The sequence below is a fragment of the Heptranchias perlo genome, chromosome 28 (genome assembly GCF_035084215.1).
Source record: "Heptranchias perlo isolate sHepPer1 chromosome 28, sHepPer1.hap1, whole genome shotgun sequence".
NCBI classification, from domain to species: Eukaryota; Metazoa; Chordata; class Chondrichthyes; order Hexanchiformes; family Hexanchidae; genus Heptranchias; species Heptranchias perlo.
The window spans coordinates 24,899,078-24,918,893 of NC_090352.1; the positions used below are offsets into that span (position 1 = coordinate 24,899,078).

The 19,816-nt window shown below is 39.3% G+C and overlaps 1 protein-coding gene across 1 annotated transcript in view; it reads left to right on the forward strand.

The window, feature by feature from the left end:
- aatf (apoptosis antagonizing transcription factor) overlaps window positions 1-19,816 on the forward strand; it is an 88,260-nt gene that overhangs the window by 12,332 nt on the left and 56,112 nt on the right. Inside the window, exon 4 of the mRNA XM_068008233.1 lies at window positions 213-350. Within this exon, the coding sequence (XP_067864334.1) occupies window positions 213-350 (138 nt within the window). The remainder of the gene's footprint in view (window positions 1-212; window positions 351-19,816) is intronic.

Genomic DNA, 19,816 nt, shown 5'->3' on the forward strand with positions numbered 1-19,816 from the left:
CTTGCAATGAAGGCCAACATACCATTAGCCTTCCTGAATGCTCGCATTGAAGACAGCAATTTGATAAACCGCTTCTTGTCTCACCCTTCAATCTATGTTTCCTCAATTCCAACTGATTACACTTGTATGTGCCCATTTATTGCTTAAATATTGACGAGGCAAGCAGTCTGAAGTAGAAGGAATTAAAATTATTTGCATCCTCTGTTTTAAAGCGTTGTGGGATCAAATACTCGAAGGACGAATCCGACTACAGAAAGCTCTTGTGACTGCCAATCAGCTTCCACAGCCAGACTCCTTGCCTACCTTCAAAAAGAAAGGTGGACCAGAATTTGCAACTGCTTTGAAGGACAGTAAGTGTGTTTAGTTGTCTGTTTCATGTTTGTTTGACGACCCCCAGATAGGGATTTTCATTACTTGTTGATACTGATTCTGTATCTGACTGCGGGAATTTGCTGATTACTAAAATGGCCAGGTTCCCCCACAGATTTCACAATCAAAAACCACAACCAGGTTGGAATCCTCCTGAACACATTGCTTTGCGCTGGTCCTTCCTTATTCTATTGCTTGCCATTGATTCTTGAAGCAACGTGGCCTTTGGAGTGTTGCAGCACTTCATCTTTTTATCTAGTGCCAACTCTTCCACTCATCAAATATGATGTTACACTTAAGGCCTGCTTTAAGATGTATTTTATAATATTGCACCTGTTGATATTTTATATTGTCTTCACCGTGTCACGCATCTTCCCCAGCTGAGAAGACAAGCTGGAGATCTAATGGCACCCAATAGATGGCCACTAAAAGTGCATGAGACAGGCAAGGCGAAAGAAAATGGTTTGAGCCTTTAGTACGGGACTCAGAGTGTAAGGATATGTAAGAAAATCCAAATTTAAATAATTGCATGTAATAAAGTGGCTTTGATTAATCTGGGTTAGAAGCAATAATTGATTTTGCAAATAAAATCTTTCAAGAAAGCATTAGTCAGTCTGTCTAATCAGCAAAGTAGCCAAAAATATGCTAATCTTTAAAAGGTTCTGAATAAGCTTGTGTTTCTAAACCACATTTACTATGTACTGCTTGCATAGTAAACACACTATTTTTGGTTGATTGTTTTGTTTTATTTCAAGTGTGCAAATTCCTTTTGATTTAGCCCCTCAGCCACAAACGAATGATGAAGCAGAGCAGTGCTTTTGAGTTTGAGCTTTACTATATATTGGATAAATGTAAAATTAGGACTTTTGTAACTTGGCATTTTGATTGATGTACATATTGTGTTGAATGAAGGTGATTGGAAGGGTCAAACTGCATAATAATTATTTGACCTTGTTTGCAAAATGCATGTTGTTAACTTATTTAATGAGTTACATTACAAGCTGTGGAAAGTGCCATGTTTCATTACCGGCCAGGAATGCAATATCATTACAGAGGTATGGCAGAATAAACAGTTGGTGCTTTGACTCGTCAAATTAGTCAACTGTGTCCAATAATAAAAACAGCATGCACTGCAACTGAAAGTGTATTGTGAGGTAAACTGTTGTTGTATAATTGACAGCTTAGTGACTAAATTGCCAAATGGTGATATGAAAAACCATTTCTGTAACAATATCATTTGATATGCTATAAACGGGCCTATTTTACACCTGAGGCCACCTTTAATGCCTTTCTATACGTCTTTATGGCTCATTTTTCAAATTGTGTTTTGCTATTTAAACTGGTTTTGTATTTGTATGCAATTCACGTATATTCAAAATAGACCTAGTTAAATCCAAAGATGTTTTGATCAGGTGATAAAGGTTTACAGTTATAGGCACAAGGGAGTGAATTGCTTAGTATCGTGCTACGAGAAGTAACCCTAGTGGAGCTTTACACAAGTCACTTGATCAATTATCATCAATTTGTATATGTTCTATGGGCACATTCAGTTGTGTCACAAAAGCCAGAGGTGGCTCTGAATACTGTTAAATCATCCAGATTCCAGTTCCACAAATGAAAGTGGAAATTATTGTATACTTTGGAGTTTTTTTTGGTACAGCACAGAAACAGGCCATTCGACCCAACAGGCCCATGCCGGTGTTTATGTTCCACAAGAGCCTCCTCCCTCCCTACTTCATCTCACCCTATTAGCATATCCTTTTACTCCTTTCTCCCTCATATGTTTATCTAGCTTCCCCTTAAATGGATCTGTGCTAGTTGCCTCAGCTACTCATTGTGGTAGTGAGTTCCACATTCCAACCACCCTCTGGATAAAGAAGCTTCTCCTGAATTCCCTATTGGATTTATTAGTGACTATCTCATATTTGTGGCCCCTAGTTCTGGTCTTCCCCACAAGTGGAAACATCTTCTCTACGTCTACCCTATCAAAATCTTTCATAATCTTAAAGACGTCTATCAGGTCACCCCTCAGTCTTCTCTTTTCTATAGAAAAGAGCCCTAGCCTGCTCAATCGTTCCTGATCGGTATAACCTCTCAGTTCTGGTATCATCCTAGTATATCTTTTTTGCACCTTCTCCAGTGTGTCTATATCTTTTTTATAACATGAAGACCAGAACTGTTCACAGTACTCCAAGTATGGCTTAACCAAGGTTCTATACAAGTTTAACATAACTTCTCTGCTTTTCAATTCTATCCCTCTAGAAATGAACCCCATTGCTTGGTTTGCTTTTTTTTAATGGCCTTATTAACCTGTGTTGCTACTTTTAGTGATTTGTGTATCTGGACCCCCAGATCCCTCTGCTCCTCTACCCCGTTTAGATTCTTATTATCCAAGCAGTACGTGGCCCCCATTTTCTTCCCACCAAAATGTAATACCTCACACTTACCTATATTGAAATTCATTTGCCAATTACACGCCCATTCTGCAAGTTTATTAATGTCTTCATGTATTTTGTCGCAGTTGTCCTCGGTATTAATTATACCCCCCCCCCAAATTTGGTGTCGTCCACAAATTTTGAAATTGTACTTCCGATTCCAGAGTCCAAATCGTTTATGTAAATAGTGAACAATGGTGGCCCCAGCACCGATCCCTGTGGAATGCCACTTCCCACCTTTTGCCAGTCTGAGTAATTACCTTTAACCCCTACTCTCTGTTTTCTGTTCTGCAGCCAGCTTGCCATCTATTCTGCTACTTGTCCCCTGACTCTACATGCCCTGACCTTAGACATGAGTCCAGTATGTGGTACCTTATCGAAGGCTTTTTGAAAATCTAAATATATTACATCTACTGCGCTACCTTTTCTGTTACTACTTCAAAGAATTCAATAAGATTGATCAAGCATGACCTTCCCTTTTGAAATCTATGCTGACTTTTTAATTATATTTTTGGTTTCTAGATGTTTTTCTATTACATCTTTGTGTGAGGAGTCCATTTCCTTTCCTACCATTGAGGTTAAGCTAATTGGTCTGTAGTCCCTGGACTGGTTCAATTTTCCTTTCTAAATATAGGAATCACATTAGCTGACTGCCAGCTAATGTGTCACCAACTTGAAGGAATCGTGCAATGTTAGCATTCAAACAATGTGTGATGTTTGAAACTTTCAATGATCTTATGATTCTGACTGCAGTTATACTGGTCTCAGTATCTGTGATGTGCAATGTGTATACTGTACACCTTCTTTACACTGAGATGAGCATCAAAGGAGCTCTGCGCATGTCTGCTTAGATGGATGTGTAGAGCTCCACACCCCAGGTGGTTATTTTTAAATGTTGGAGAGAACACCCAGGAATGTAGGCTTTCTCCCAGTGTGGAAAAGTAGTTTTGTATGGACCTCCTGAGTACCTTTTAAAATGTAACTTCAACCTGGACTGGAGTTATACTGCATTCAAACTTGAATGTGGTGAGACAATTTCCTGGACACAATCTCTCATTACTTGGCTTTAGTATCCTAGGAAGCTGCATTGGAGACCTTCTCCAAGTTTTGCATCTGAGCGTGTGAAACTTTGTCAGCACCAACTTGGAACTGGCACTGTAGGTGGACCCTGTATTGATCATCTCTATATGTTTGAGGTTGGGACAAGAATAGTGCTTTTCTGGCCTTTTCTGACACTAGTAAAACAAAACATTATTCTTTACACTTGTTTTGATCTGTTTCTCTCTGGTGTAAAACATTTTGAGGTGACATTTTTGCTCAGCCCCTAAAAATGTTTGGTGTCATGGTTATCTCCTCTTTCTCTTCCCCCCCCCCCCCCCCCCCCCCCCAACCACCCCCTCACCTCTCCAAATCTCACCTCTCCAAATCTCACCCCTCCCCTGCTCAAATGCTGATTCTTCTGAAGTATGGGTCCATGGGTGGTGGTCATGCTCTGGGACCTCACTCAAGTGCCACCCTTGTGTGTGCCTAGATAGTGAACACTGATGGGTAGATTTTTCAGTAGGTGGAGGCATTCCAGCTGAGCCTGATCCTTTCTTAACCTGATGTTTAAATATGCACAGTTTCTGGAGGAGACACAGAATAATGGTCTGGAGCATGGGACCCTGGCTGAATTCTTTCTCTCCCTATCAGTGTTGTTGAGGCAATTTGAGATTTCGCCGATCTCAGCCAGGATAGTAGTAGAGGAGACTAGGAATTGAACCTGGAAGCTTCTGGTCTATACAGCTGTTACGTATACTGCCTTTACTACTGAACCATCAGGATGCATACCATGTTTTCTTAATTTTAAAATCAAAATCAGAAATTCAGGTTTCATCATTTTTTCAATTCAAAATAAAAATGGTGCTGTCCATTTCAAATTTCTGGCTAAATTAAATGACCGAGTTTAGATGCATTATCTTCACAAAATAGTCCCCGTAAAAATGCTTTTGCATTCCTAACTTAACTTCTATATTTTTAATTATTTACAATATTAGATATGACTCTAAACCCAAAGATCAAAATTATTTCATGAAACTCAATGTTTGCACCCTCACCAGCGGCGTGTACTACACAATTTGCATATCATCTTCCCCTTCTATCTTGAAATGTTTATAAGGAACAACTTATACTTTTTTTTTCCCTCTTTTTTTTCCTCCTTCCAGGTTTGTGGGGGTGGGGGGGAGGATAAAGCCCTTTAAGGTGATGCAAATTATCATCTTTGGTGTGGTGTATATGAAGTGATTTGAAGCTAAGGTTGTGTTGTGATAGCATCAAGTATCCTGTCTCAAGATGTCAAATCTGCAATGAGCCACCACAGTTCTGGATTTCCTTGTTGGGTGGTTTTAATAGTAAAATTTATTTTATATTTATTTTATCCATGCATATAATTACATCCAAGTGAAAGCAGCAGCTGATTATGGGCAGAACAGGTATGTGAAATGGTCTGAATTTGATAAACTATTGTGTCTGAGTCTGCTGGTGTAGATCCAACTTTAGTCCTGGTTCTGGATCATTCTTGAACCAATATAAAGAGTGCAAAAATTAACCTTTTTGTATGGAGGTCAGATTTTGAGGTATTTTGGGTCTTTCTGCAGCCCATATGCACCATACAAGAGACCACAGTAACAGCACAACCGAAAATTAATGTGCAAAATCTGTTGCCACTAATGTAGCTCCTACATCGCTTTACGCACATTTCCCCCGAGTTGAGTAGTAATTTCCTGGAGTTTCAATTTAACATACTCCCGTCTTTGAAATGTGCTCGGTTTCTTTGCAACCGCTAACTATGTCAGTACAATCACTGAACAATATTGTCATCAGAGTGAGGCAGAATTCTCATGCTGTATACTGTAATTGTTGCTCTTTATAGATGCTTTGGCCACCGGTTCTCATTTACCTCCCATAGCCAGTGGCCAGGTGAAGGTTAAATTGCAGCCAGGAAGGCCTGTTTTTCACTGAGCCTTAATGCCTGGCCTAACTCTGCCCACTGAGAGAGCTTCTCCAGCAACAGCGTGATTTTGGAACACGTCTGCAGATGTCATCAATCGGCAGCATGATATATACACACACTGCTGTCATGATGATGTCATGATATAACTCACCCCATTGATCTAGATGTTTTGTGTGTCATGACATCATCTGTTGACATCACTGTGATTGTACATCATGCATGGTAGCTAATTTGTCTTGGCCACTACTCAAGACCAACACTCTTAAGCCAGTGTCTCAAGATGTAGCTTGCATTATAAACAGGCCTTCAGCAAGACAGCATCTGACTTCTTGCTGGTTGTTTTGGTAATGTGTTCCTTGAAGGACAGTGTCTTCTTGCCTTTGGAGCATTGCTAATCTGAATTCTCACAGAGAAACCATTAGTGTCCTCAATATGTTTTTTCACTGTTTATTATTTCACTTATGCAAAGTGTGTACATAAAATATATGAAGCAAAAGCGCCTGTTAATCAGTTAACTAACTTTGCTGAACTGGTTCAATCTGTTGTGGAGAAATAATTATGATATGACCTTTGAAAAGCTCAAATTCTTGAACCAGATCAGAGCCCTGTGCAGATCTACAGCAGAGGAGCATACTGTGCCCTAAAGTCTCTTCAACAAGAAAGTCTTTGTCTCAGTATTTCTAATCTGAATTGCTTTCACACTAGATTTACTTGTTTAACCACTGGAAGGAATTGGCTCCCCAAAATGAAGTTATTTAGAAAGAAAGATCATGCATTTTGCGCCTTTTATTACCACAGGACTTCACAGCCAATTAAATATTTGCAGTGTAGTCATTGTTGTAATATAGGGAGACTCGGCAGCTAACTTACGCACAGCAAGTTCCCACAAAGAGCAATGGGATAAATGACCAGATAATCTGTTTTAGTGATGTTGGCTGAGGGATAAATGTTGGTCAGGACACCGATAGAACTTCCCTGCGCTTCTTCGAATAGTGCCACGGGATATTTTACGTCCACCTCAGTTTAATGTCTCATCCTAAAGACTGCACCTCCGACAGTACAGCACTCCTTCAGTACTGCACTACAGTGTCAGCCTAGATTATGTGCACTAGACTCTGGAGTGGTACATGAATCCACAACCTTTTGAGTTAGAGGCAAGTGCTACCACTAAGCCGAGACTGACACTTAAGTTCAGTTTTTAGTTCACAATAATACAACTTTTTTGTTTCTTTGACCATAGTTCAATATTTGTCCAATGCAAGTGCAACAAGTAAAGGTAGTGTTGAACCTGTTGTCATTTACACTCTTCAATGGCAGTTTCGTTTACACTAGGGGTGAAGTGAAGTCAATTAATTGGAGGAAAAAAACTACTTTGAGTGTGCCTTTGGTGAAATTGATTTTGTGCTAAAGGGTTGTTTAGTTTGATTGCTCAAATAGACCAAAATATAGTTATTTTTAACAAACGTAAATATTAAATTTGTCTGCTTTGGTTCTTGCACTTTTCAGCAAATTAGATGTGAGATTGGATAAGCTCATTTTTCTTTGTTTCCGCCTGCAGAAATCAACAAATGTTATTTCCTTACTTTCCACCCATTGTTTTACATTGCCAAGAGTTGACGATGCTGACATGTTGAATGCAAATTAAATAAACTTGATAGCATCTATTGTTCCGGAAATCTTATCATATTTAGGCTAGCTACCCCCACTCAATGCACTGGGATTTGTTATCCTATGGCAAATCTAATCCTTTCCATAATTCCATTACAATACACTTGAATAATCCCTGCACTTCCACTATTATTAAAAAAAAAATGCGCCACCAGTGAATACAACCCATGACTTCCATGTCAAAGATAGTCTTGTTGTATCATGTTTGTGCACATTAGTTTAAATTAGGCATGTATAAACTCCTTGTAATTGCCCATTTCCTATATATTGGCCTTTTTTGTTCTGTTGCTTTATGTTGTATTCTACACATAATGCTGGCTTTTGAAATGTATATCCCCATGTGTTCTAGTGTGACTGTTTGTTTTTATTTGGTGATTGTACTGTGGAGGGAGCCATAGGGTAAGACGATATAGAATTTACGTACGGCACCATTCCTACACTCTTCTGTTCCATTAAGGTAAGAATGAGAAAGTACTATATTAGCCATCTAGATTGACCTGTCATCTTGGTTCATGTACAGGAGTCACTCAGTTTTAGTCTACCTCTTGCTTTAGCTCCAAACCTGTAGAGCCTGGTCCTGATAATTCAAAGTTGTTTTTTGTACTAAAAAAATTGAATTATCCAGTAAATTGAATTTAAACAATGCAATTAACATCACAAAGTATGAATGTAATTCGTAAAAGTTGAATTATCAGATATTTTGAATTGAGCAGCTTTGAATTAAAAGTGTACTGTAACAATCTATTCCTTGTTAAATCTAGAATCTGTACCTTTTTTGACTACTTCAAGTCCGGATTTATAAGCATACGATGGCTGTCTGTTCACAACTCGGTGTGAAGTTTTTTTTAAGCTTTCCTTTTCCTAAGTTTATTATTTACTGTTAGTAGGATTTCATGCTTCATATAAACCTGATACCGGCCCAAAAAAAGTCCCAATTAAATTCTAATCAAACAATTAGAATACTAATATAAAGAACAATAAAAGGCTATTCACCCCATTGGTCGGTCCCTTGGGTCACAATACAATCGGTCCATTGTATTTAGTTTTAAAAGCTTTCTACCGCAAAGTCATAACCCACTACTCCTTTCTGACTCAGGAACTTAATCAGTTCCTGTTTGAATTCTATATTAACTTCAAGAAATGTTCTTCTTTTGTCCTATTGCACTTGGATTAGGATTTCAGTGATTATGAAAAGTGCAATATTTACCCCAGCTTGCACTGTAGCAGAATCAAAATTTAAATACTTCAGTATACGTAATAGTTTAGAAGTTTCTGTATGCAAAAGGTGACTGACATCTGCTGGACTGACCACATTCAGTGTGCTGAGCAATGAAAATCTAAATAGTTTGGGGAATGTTATATGCTTAGATAAGGAGTTCCGTATATTGGGTGAATGGATGTTGATTTGCTACATTGGAATTCTATGATTGGATCAGAATTGTGCTTAGATCAGGTATGCATTTATCCGGAATGAACTGTAATAGATTAATGCTCCTTCAGCAAACTTTATAAACAGTTATGGTACTCGATGCTGCAGAATGGATTTTAAACCTGGACACCACATCTGGTTTGAGCAGCACTTAGACAATTACTTGAAACATGCAAATTAGGAGACATTTTCTGGGGCTACATTGATGGCCCAGTGGTAAAAGCATTGTCCAGTATAACAAGCTCCTGATGGCTTTCCAGTGGTCCCTGCTGGAAGATGTGCATGTGGATGTCTGGAGAGGACAGTGTCTGGCTTGGCTATGATTAACCCTTTCCCCATTGCTGATTAGCCTGCCAGTACTCTGTGTTTGAGCTCTCGCATATATATCTATTTGGATAAGGTGCTGGAAGGCTTCTAGTGCATGTGAAGCCATTTCCCTGTAGGGGTTAGAGCCTTCAGGAGGGAGAAAGTTGGGCGGGGGATTTTCTTCACAATGAGAAATATTTTGATCTCAGCTGGTGCTGTAGTTTCCAAACAGGGAAAGAGATGAATAACATGGGTATTTTGAAATTTCCCAGTGCATTGAAATGGAAAAATATCCCAGTGACTAATTAGGAAAAACCCCTCAATGTTACAGTATTGATTATAGTCTAGATTATTTTTCCAGTTTATGGTTCAGCCGCTAGATGCATCTGCATTTTAAGCGTGCTGCACAACTACACAATCTGCACTTAATTTAAGGATTGCATGTGTATCTGTATAATTACCTTTTTTAATACGGCTTTCTGATATCTTGAATTTGTTTCTGTTTTCACTGGTTTGTTTTCTACCTGATGTCTGCAAGTCGCTGCTTTAGAGGGAGTTTTATTATTTTATCGCTCAATGATATCCCTATTGTTGTACAGCAATGTAGGTTTTTATTTTAGCAGCTTGTGGCAATTAATATGCTCAAATCTTAGTCTATTAACCTTTGTGATTTGCTGTGTATTCTAGCCAGCATCCAAGAATAACCTGGCAATGAAAAGCTGCTTCCGAGAAAGAATGGAAATACCCACTTAACATCTTTTTATTTTTAGATGAAATGAGTGGGGAATATATGTTGTGTTTGTTGTATGTTGAATTTAAATTACATTTTGGTGTGTCTTATTTAAATTTTCTTTTGAATACTGTTTTCTTTCCCTTTGGTAATATTCCAGATTCATGAAAATTAAATTGTACATTACACACGCACTTGAAATTTGATGGTTACCACCACGCATCCCTCATTCTTAGTGACTGCATATGTGGTTTAAAAAAAATCTTTCCCCAGCCCCATTCCAAAGCATAATACAATATTTACATAATCAGAAGTGAGTATTTGCATAAATTGCGATTTTAATTAATATTTTTTCTGAATTGTAGCTGTGCAGAATAGAATGAGTACTGCACCAGTAGTAGTGTGTTACATAGATCTTTTTTCTTGAGAAAGGCCTTCATTAATCACTTGCTTCTTTCTATATGCATGAATTATTGTTCTCACATTTGTGAATCATCTGTATTGCATCAGAACTGATGCTGTGCACTTTCTTGGCATGTGTGAGGGTATGCTTTTATAAATGGAATTAACTGATTCAGGGAACTGGGTGGTACAGTAGGCTCAGCAAATTGTCTTTTCATCTCTGGGAATTGGGCTGGAGTCCAGCAAAGGTGGGTAGGATGAAAGTTCTCTGCCTGCTGACTGCAAACATCTTACGGGAAGTCTCAACTCGTCTCATAGCCTATAGATTTCCAAACTGGGGTCCACAAAGAGGTTTCAGACGATCCACACCTTCAAGTTTCTGTCCGGGGCCAGAGTGCAGTGTCTCAAATTCTGTTTCCTTTACTTTTTCTGTATTTGTTGACCTCCAGCATCTTGTTATAATTTTATAACTAATATAAAAAAAAAATTGTCCTCCAGCATCTTGTTATAATTTTATAACTAATATAAAAAAAAATTGTCTGCATTGATTGTTTTCCTTTGGGTAGCTGACACTGTCTTTTGCACGCTGGAATGAAAAATAACCCAAACAAATCCATAAAGGCCTTGAAACCGTTTTAAAGGCAAAATGTCCAAAGTCAAGCCTTCTGAGTTGCTCCAGACCCCTATAGAAAATGTGGAGTAACCTGTTTCTGGAGATTGATCATTTATAAATTACAGACCTGTGAGCTTTCACTTGATTGTGGGGAAGGTGTTTGAGAATTTGAGGGATAACATTATGGGTCATCTGGAAGGACAGGGTCTGATTAGGGAGCTAGGTGGGTTCAGAAACGGCAGGTCATGCCTGTTCAATTTACTAGATTTCTTTGGGGAGATTACAGACCGAGAGGACAGTGAGGCAGTGGATTTCAGAAAGACATTTGACACTATCTCGCATACAGACTGAGTCATAAGGTGCATGCCCATGGGACAGATGGCATAGTATTAAGCTGGATTGATGCGTGGCTGGATGATGGACCACAAAGGCTGGCGATATATGGGAAGATGTCAGAGTAGAAACCAGTTGTCAAAGGAGTCTGTGTTGGGGTTGTTGCTGTTTATAATTTTTGTAAATGACACTGAGAACAGTCTATTGTTCAAAGTTTGTGGCTGGCATCAAATTCGATGTAGTGGCCAATGTTCGATACTCTAAGGGGATCTGGACAGGCTACGTTAATGGGCGGAGAGATAGCAGATGGGGTTTAACACGGATAAATGTATAATCATGCGATACAAGAAAGTTTTTCTGTTGGACACAGGATTTGAGCACTAGGGGACACAGTTTAAAGTTAAAAGGTGTCAAAGGAAAATAGGATATTTTGGCAACTTTTTTTTGGAAGAGGGCGATAGAATTGTGGAACTGATTACCAGTGGGAGTAGTGGAATAGAAAGCCATGGCGGATTTTATAAAAGGAAATGGGATACAAGGCTATTTCCAAAATCACGGTAATGGGAGGTTTTGAAAAATGAGCTAGATGGATCAAAGGTCTTTTGCCTAAAACATTACTACATTACTAGAAACATTCTGCCTCCCATTGGATTCCATCAAGGTTACTTTGTACTGATTTGGTTCTCCTTATCACTTTAGCACCGTTTCACACACTACCTCTTCAAAGAATAAAAATGTTGGGAGAAATACATTTTTTGTTGTAATTCTGCACTATAAAGCAAACTTATGGTTTGCTACTTGGAGGAAAAAAAATCAGCCAGGGTTCCTGATTGCTGATAGTGGGTTTATACACAATATGGAATATGATTAGACTCAGCTATCATGCTTCCCAAAGTCCAATAACGTGATAGCCCACATAAAGAATGAGTATGTATCGGAATGCAGTCATCACCTGCAGCATGAATCAGTGGCTCCAGGAGAGAAGCGGGAAAAACCACAGTTAAATAAAATGTGACACATTGTGTTCTGTTTGGAAAAATTAACAATTTGACTCTGCCTGACATAGCATAAGTTGCATTTCTGATCGCTCTTAGCTAAGTGAGAATAGTGTGCAGGTTGCCAAATGGGGATATAATAGAGGGGGGGAGGAATTTTAAAATTGAAGGGGTGGGGAAACAGCTGTGTGTTTCTTAATGTAAAGTTCTGTTGTAGACTGACTGTGAGGTTACTTTCAAAGAGGAAGAGAATCTTGCCGAGGTAGCGTCTTTAGAATCTTCCATTCATTTGTCACCCAATGGATCTGTTTCGTATCTACAATAATTAATTAGGCTGTGCTGCTGGATAAAGTTAGAGTCATTATTTATGTATGCTGCTTTTATCCTTTGTTTTATCAATTATAAACGGATAAGATTTTCAACACTTCTAATTAAAAAGTGATGTTAAATTTTCCTTTTTAATCTAACCTTCCACTTCAGAGAAATGCAAGGTATCACATTGACAGTGTTGTAAGGCAACGTGACCTGCTGAACTTACAAAGGCTTCACGGTTGCCTCCACAAAATGATTGCATTGCCATGATTTTCTTTTGGTTTGCATTGTTGAGATGGCAAATTGCATGCTGTTTTGCCACTGACTAGATATACGTTCAGTGCAAAACTGGAAATTCTGCTTCCTTGAGACAAACATCTCAATTCAAAATTTACAGTTTTATTATAGAATCATAGAAAGGTTACAGCATATAAGGAGGCCATTCAGCCCATCGAGTCTGCGCTGGCTCTATGCAAGAAGAATCCAGCTAGTCCCACTTCCCTACCCTTTCCCCGTAGCCCTGCAAATTTTTTTCCTTTTGAGTATTTATCCAGTTCCCTTTTGAAGGCCATGATTGAATCTGCCTCCACTACCCCCTTGGGCAGTGCATTCCAGATCCTAACCACTCGCTGTGTTTAAAAAAAAAAGTTTTTCCTCATGTCACCTTTGGTTCTTTTGCCAATCACCTTAAATCTATGTCCTCTGGTTCTTGACCCTTACGCCAATGGGAACAATTTCTCCCTATCTACTCAGTGTAGACCGTTCATGATTTTGAATACCTCTATCAAATCTCCTCACAATCGTCTCTGTTCCAAGGAGAACTTCTCCAGTCCATCCATGCAACTAAAGTCCCTCATCCATGGAATCATTCTAGTAAATCTCTTCTGCCACCTCTCGAAGGCCTTCACATCTTTCCTGAAGTGCGATGCCCAGAACTGGACACAATACTCCAGTTGTGGCCGAACCAGTGTTTTATAAAGGTGGTTCATGACTTCCACACTTTTGTACTCTATGCCTCTATTTATAAAGCCCAGAATCCAATATGCTTTTTTAACCGCTTTCTCAACCTGCCCTGTCACCTTCAATGATTTGTACACATATATCCCCAGATCTCTCTGTTCCTGTACCCCTTTTACAGTTGTGCCCTCTAGTTTATATTGCCTCTCCTCGTTCTTCCTACCGAAATGTATCACTTCGCATTTTTCTGCGTTAAATTTCATCTGCCAAGTGTCCGCTTATGCCACCAGCCTGTCTATGTCCTCTTGAAGTCTGTCACAATCCTCACTGTTTACTACCCTTCCAAGTTTTGTCATCTGCAAATTTGGAAATTGTGCCCTGTACACCCAAGTGCAAGTCATTAATATATATCAAGAAAAGCAGTGGTCCCAGCACTGAACCCTGGGGAACACCAATGTACACCTCCCTCTAGTCTGAAAAAGAACCGTTCACCACTACTCTCTGTTTCCTGTCCCTTAGCCAATTCTGTATCCATGTTGCTACTGCCCCCTTTATTCCATGAGCCGCAATCTTGATGATAAACCTACCGTGTGGCACTTTATCAAACGCCTTTTGAAAGTCCATATACACCACATCAACTGCATTGCTCTCATCTACCCTCTCTGTTACCTCATCAAAAAACTCTGTCAAGTTAGTTAAACACGATTTACCTTTAACTGGATTATCTGATAAAGGATCAGGCAATCTAGTAGGGACAGCATATTTCACAATTTCACAGTTTTATTTAGGGCTAATCAAGTTAATGTCTTTTTAGTTAGAAATTTGAATAAGGTCAAATTCTTCAACACAGTATAAAGAACGCTGAAATATAGTTTATAGGGAGAGCTGGACCCCGGGGCTTCAACTTCCAATAATAGTAATGCTGGCTCAAAACTACTCATCTGGAATAAGAAACAAAAATATTTTCTCGAGACTCAGGAACACACAGTATTTATTTTGCTTTCTGTAACATGGCCAAAATTTAAACTTTGAATATTACTATTCTAAATCCAAATGTCAGCATGGGTCAGCGATAGGACTCTCACCTCTGAAACAGAAGGTTGTGGGTTCAAGCCTTGCTCGAGGACTTGAGTGCATAAATCTAGGCTGACACTTCGACAAAGCAGCATTTCCTCATCATTGCACTGGAGGTGCCATTTTTCGGATTAGACATTAAACTGAGGCCCTGTCTGCCTGTTCAGGTAGACTTTTTCGAAGAAGAGCAGCGAGTTCTTCTGGTGACCTGGCCAATATTCAACTCTCAACCAACACCACCAAACCAGATTAATTGGTCATTCATCTCATTGCTGTTATTGGGACTTTGTATGTGCAAATTGGCAGCCACTTTTGTGAAGCAATCTGGGATGTTTTGATGTGAGAGGTGCAATGCCAATGCAAGTTTTTTTTTCTTAACTACAAATCCTTTTCTGATTTAAGCATAGCGGGACTGCTAATCAATCCTTTCAGCACACTTTTATAAGGTTTTTTAAGAGATCGGGATAGTACAGTGAGATTAGAATGTCCTTTAACCTCAAGGACTTGGGTTTGATTCCAGCCCATAATGACAGGGATGCAAGTCCCTTTTCCTCTCCTTCTGCTCTATTTAACCTAGCTCAATTATATGTTGGATAAATTTTCTTTGAGCAAGTCTAGATCTGAATTTTTGTGGGACAGTGTACCATACTTCTTCATGAAATTAGTTCTGAGATGTGGGTTTCATGTGAAAAATCTTGAAAACCATGTACTTGTAAACTATAGAAAAGAATTTAAATTTCTGTTGGGTATTTTGCCTGTGATTTGAAGCCCTTGAATAGCTGTTTAAAAAGTGGCATACTTTGGATCAGCAGTATCTGGTGCTGTGGAATAGAATGATACAGGTTTGTTCTCTTCTACTCCATCTCTGTTTCATCCAGGATCTCTTTGGCCTCTGCTTGGTGCCTATGAAACAAAGAGGAGAGATGAAAGAATTGCTGTTACATGTACATCCCAGCAATTGCTGAACAACTTTGGAGCTTGGGGTCAGACTGCCTGAATAAGTCAATGTGGTTACTGTAGTATATTTCAGAAACTGCATTATATGTTAAATGCTATCATCCCTCTGATTCTGCCAGGCTTCTTCAGTATTATATTACTGCAAATTAGGGGGCCCTGTCTAAATTGTTCTAGTTTTCCTAAAGAGAAAGTTGATCTCTTTTGGCTCCCTTTTCGTCCGCAATTCTAATCTCAATCATCTTAGTAAAGAACTTCCTCTATTCCCTTTAACCATTATGACCAACTTCCATTTTTATTCACACAATGATTCACAGATCCTCTCTCAGGACTTCAATAAGACCTCTGATCCTGATGATATCCCTCCTGGTCTCAAGGTCTGCCTCTGACATCATCCTTGGCTTGTACAGTATTTTCAGTCTCTTTCTTGCCATCCACCCTTGATTCTTCCTTGGAAACATGCTCATGTTTTGCCTAAGAAAGTTGACCCGTCTTACCCTTCTAACTACTGCCCACTGCTCTTGCATCGATTATTTTCTTAGGTTATGGAATGCTGTTATTTGGTCTCAAATTATCCATCATCTTGAACGTTCTCACTGAAAATCAGCAGCATGGTTTTCAGCATTGCCATTCAATTGGTGCATGCAAAATGTACCTCTGGAACTCTGCTCTTGAACACCGGTGAATTAGCTGTCATTGCCTTGAACAGCTCCAAAGCCTTTGACTGGGTCTGGCACCATTTGGTCTAATCCAGTTATCATATGGTCTCCCGCCAAAACTGTGGTCATGGCTATTTAGTTTCCTCTCATTGCTTTATCTGAGCTGTGGTTGGTGGCTCATGATCTGATTCTTTTCCCAGTGACTCACCACCCCCCCCCCCCCCCCCCCCCCTGCCATTCCCCCATCCTGGGGCTTTGTCGACTGTCCCACTCTGCTCATTCGTGTCCTTCACTCATTGATATCATCATTCTTCATTCATCAACTGTCTTCGATTCATATGCTGTTACTGTTTACAGCATCCGGTTATTCTGCAGTGCAGTGGCTGAATCACTACATCGTGATCTCTTCCATGCCCTAAATGGATGAATGGAAATCTTATTTTTCAGATCTTCAAAGACACAGTTTCTGTGGCAAGTTTAACCAACAGCTACTACTTTTTACCTTCGAGGCCTCCACCCTTGAGCTATCAATATTCTTGACCTTGCTATCTCCTCTGACCTTAAATAAAGCTACCAAAATGCTTCAATTGCCAATGCTGCCTCCAAGAAGCTTGGTGCCAAACACTGCTTTTTGCATCAACAGCTCTTAACTCTACATGAAAAGTTCTTTGAAGCCCAAGTCCATGATTACTGCTTCCATATCTGGACATTTCTGGACAGCATACAAGAAAAAGCTTGCCTGATGGGCGTTTCCTCTTCTATCTCTAGCTTTCAACCTCACTGTCACAATCTTTCTTGCTCCTATATAATACTGTGGTTAGTGCTGCTCTTAACTTTCCTCTCTTGTTTTTTCTAAGTTCCCAACATGGCATCTTACACCATCTTTTTCTGTATACATTCCCACTGTGTTGAAATCAAGATCCATTGCACTCTCCTGTTCTAACCAATTCTTTCCCCGGACCTAAAAACTGAAATTCTTTACCTCCCTTAGTCCTTACTTCCTCTTACAGTCTTGAGGCTTTTGAAACCTAAGCTCGGCAATAATTAATCAGTCACAAAAGCAAAATACTGCGGATGCTGGAAATCTGAAATAAAAACCGAAAATGCTGGAAACACTCAGCAGGTCAGGCAGCATCTGTGGAGAGAGAAACAGTTAACGTTTCGGGTTGATGATCTTTCATCAGAACTGAACTAATCAGTATGTCCTGATTTTATTTTTTAAAAATTATTCTTAGTTGATATATCCAGTTCCTGAAATATACTATAGTAACCAGTGATTTCACCTCGAATTCCAAAGTTCTTCAGCAACTGCTGGGATATAGATGTGACAGCAGTTCTAATTTAATCTCCTCACCTTTTTTACAAACACCAAATAGAGGCCACCAACCTCCTGAGAGTAATATGGCAGAAAATGAGAACTTCATTATGGGCTCTGACCTTGCAATGTTTAAAATACCACTATTATAATTCCACAGTAAATCAGGTTTTATATGCCTATCGGAAAGGAACACTTATACTTGACTAAATCAAGACTAGTATGTTCAGAAATAGACCCATGACTATGGGCATGAAAGTGGTCCAATAGGTAGTGCTGGTAAGTAAGGTACAGAAAGTTTTTTTTAAAACAAAACTTGCTGGCAGTGATTTTGTGGACATAATTTCCAGCAGGGATTGTAGGATTGTCTAATTTTCTGCTCCCTAACCCAGGGAGCAGAGGCCAATTGTCACACCTTTATTGGCACTCGAGCTGAGATCAGCTTACTTGACGCTGACCAAGGTTTGAACCTGGGATCTTCCTGGTTTGTATGGAAAAATATTTCTTTTTAGTGTGGTCACAAGAGCAAAGGGTGGTTTTAAATCCTTGTTATGTGAATTACCTTTCTAGATGTGAATAATGTTTATCTCTGGGATTGAGATTTTCAAGATAAAACATTTAAGTTTGTATTTCACTGGAGTATGATGAATGCTTTTGGATAAAAAAGATAATCAAAACCTCTGTTTAGGGGGAATTTATTTGCATTGTATTTTACTGGACAAACCTTTATTAACCAGAGCGTGGTAGAAAAACATTGTGGCTAGAAGTTAAGCCATTTACTTTGACAATATCAGCTTCCATGTCATCAGTCTGCACATAGATCACGAGAGTCAAGCTTTCTATAAGAGGAATTACTTGCTATTATCTGACATTTACTTTCATAGAAATGAAGTTAATGGTTCAAATATGGAACAAACTTGCTTTTGAGCAAAGCAGCTTGTGTATAATGTGTGATAAATAATAAAGTCCCCCTCCTAATAAAGTATGCTTTGCTTTGAGATTTTTAATGTACAGTGATGATGGGGCACTTTTTTCTTCTGACAATAGCTTTCTCCTTCCCCTGACGACCCGCGGGTCTCTGAAATGAATGTGGCATAAACTAATGCTCTTCATTCTACCTGTTCACTGCAGTTTATAAACCATTCCAATGTGTGATCTAACCACTTAAACTCAATGGAGATCAAGCTATCTTAGGATAAAACCACCATTGTCATAGTGAAGGTCAACCAGGAACAAATTGGTAGTACATGCACAGCATGTATTTCAAAAGTTAGTGGATGTCAGCTCGTGTGTAAATAGAAAACCATCCTATAACTATGCGGTGGTGAGAAGAATAGACCCATTGTTAATTTGTGGACTTCCAGCAATGACACAGGCTTTCATTTTTGTAGCAACCTCTTGTGCAGAGACATATCTCAAAGTACTTCACTGGGTGGTGTTCTCAGTCCTGGAAGCCTATTTGGAGCATCTCAAACAAGGAACAAAGTAATCATAATTGGAAGATAGCAACACATTCTAAGTCAAGAGAGAAAGGGAAGGTTACAGATGGAGCAGTAGTTGAAGAGAATTGAGGGGATTGAGAATAGGTTTTTTTTTTATGATGGGGTTATATACAGAAGTTTTGAAGGATATAGAGACTGTCAGAGAATAAAGTTGGATTGATATTTGCATGGGGCTAAGAGGAAGCTGGGTACTTAGAGGAGATGAATAGGAGGATATCAAGAGAGAAAGGTGACAAGATGAGTTTAATGAAGGCTGGTAGGGAGATTGGGGAGAGAACATAAAAACATAAGAAATAGGAGCAGGAGTAGGCCATCCGGCTCCTCGAGCCTGCTCCGCCATTCAACAAGATCATAGCTGATCTTCTACCTCAACACTATTTTCCTGCACTGTCCCCATATCCCTTGATGCCGTTAATATCTAGAAATCTATTGATCTCTGTTTTGAAAGTACTCCTTGACTAAACCTCCACAGCCCTCTGGGGTAAAGAATTCCAAAGATTCACCACCCTCTGAGTGAAGAAATTTCTCCTCATCTCAGTCCAAAATGGCCTACCCCTTATTCTGAGACTGTGACCCCTGGTTCTAGACTCCCCAGCCAGGGGAAACATCCTCCCTGCATCTTCCCTGTCAAGCCCTGTAAGAAATTTTTATGTTTTCAATGAGATCACCTCTCATTCTTCTAAACTCTAGAGAATACAGGCCTAGTCTACTCAATCTCTCCTCATCCGACAATCCTGCCATCCCTGGGTTCAGTCTGGTAAACCTTCGTTG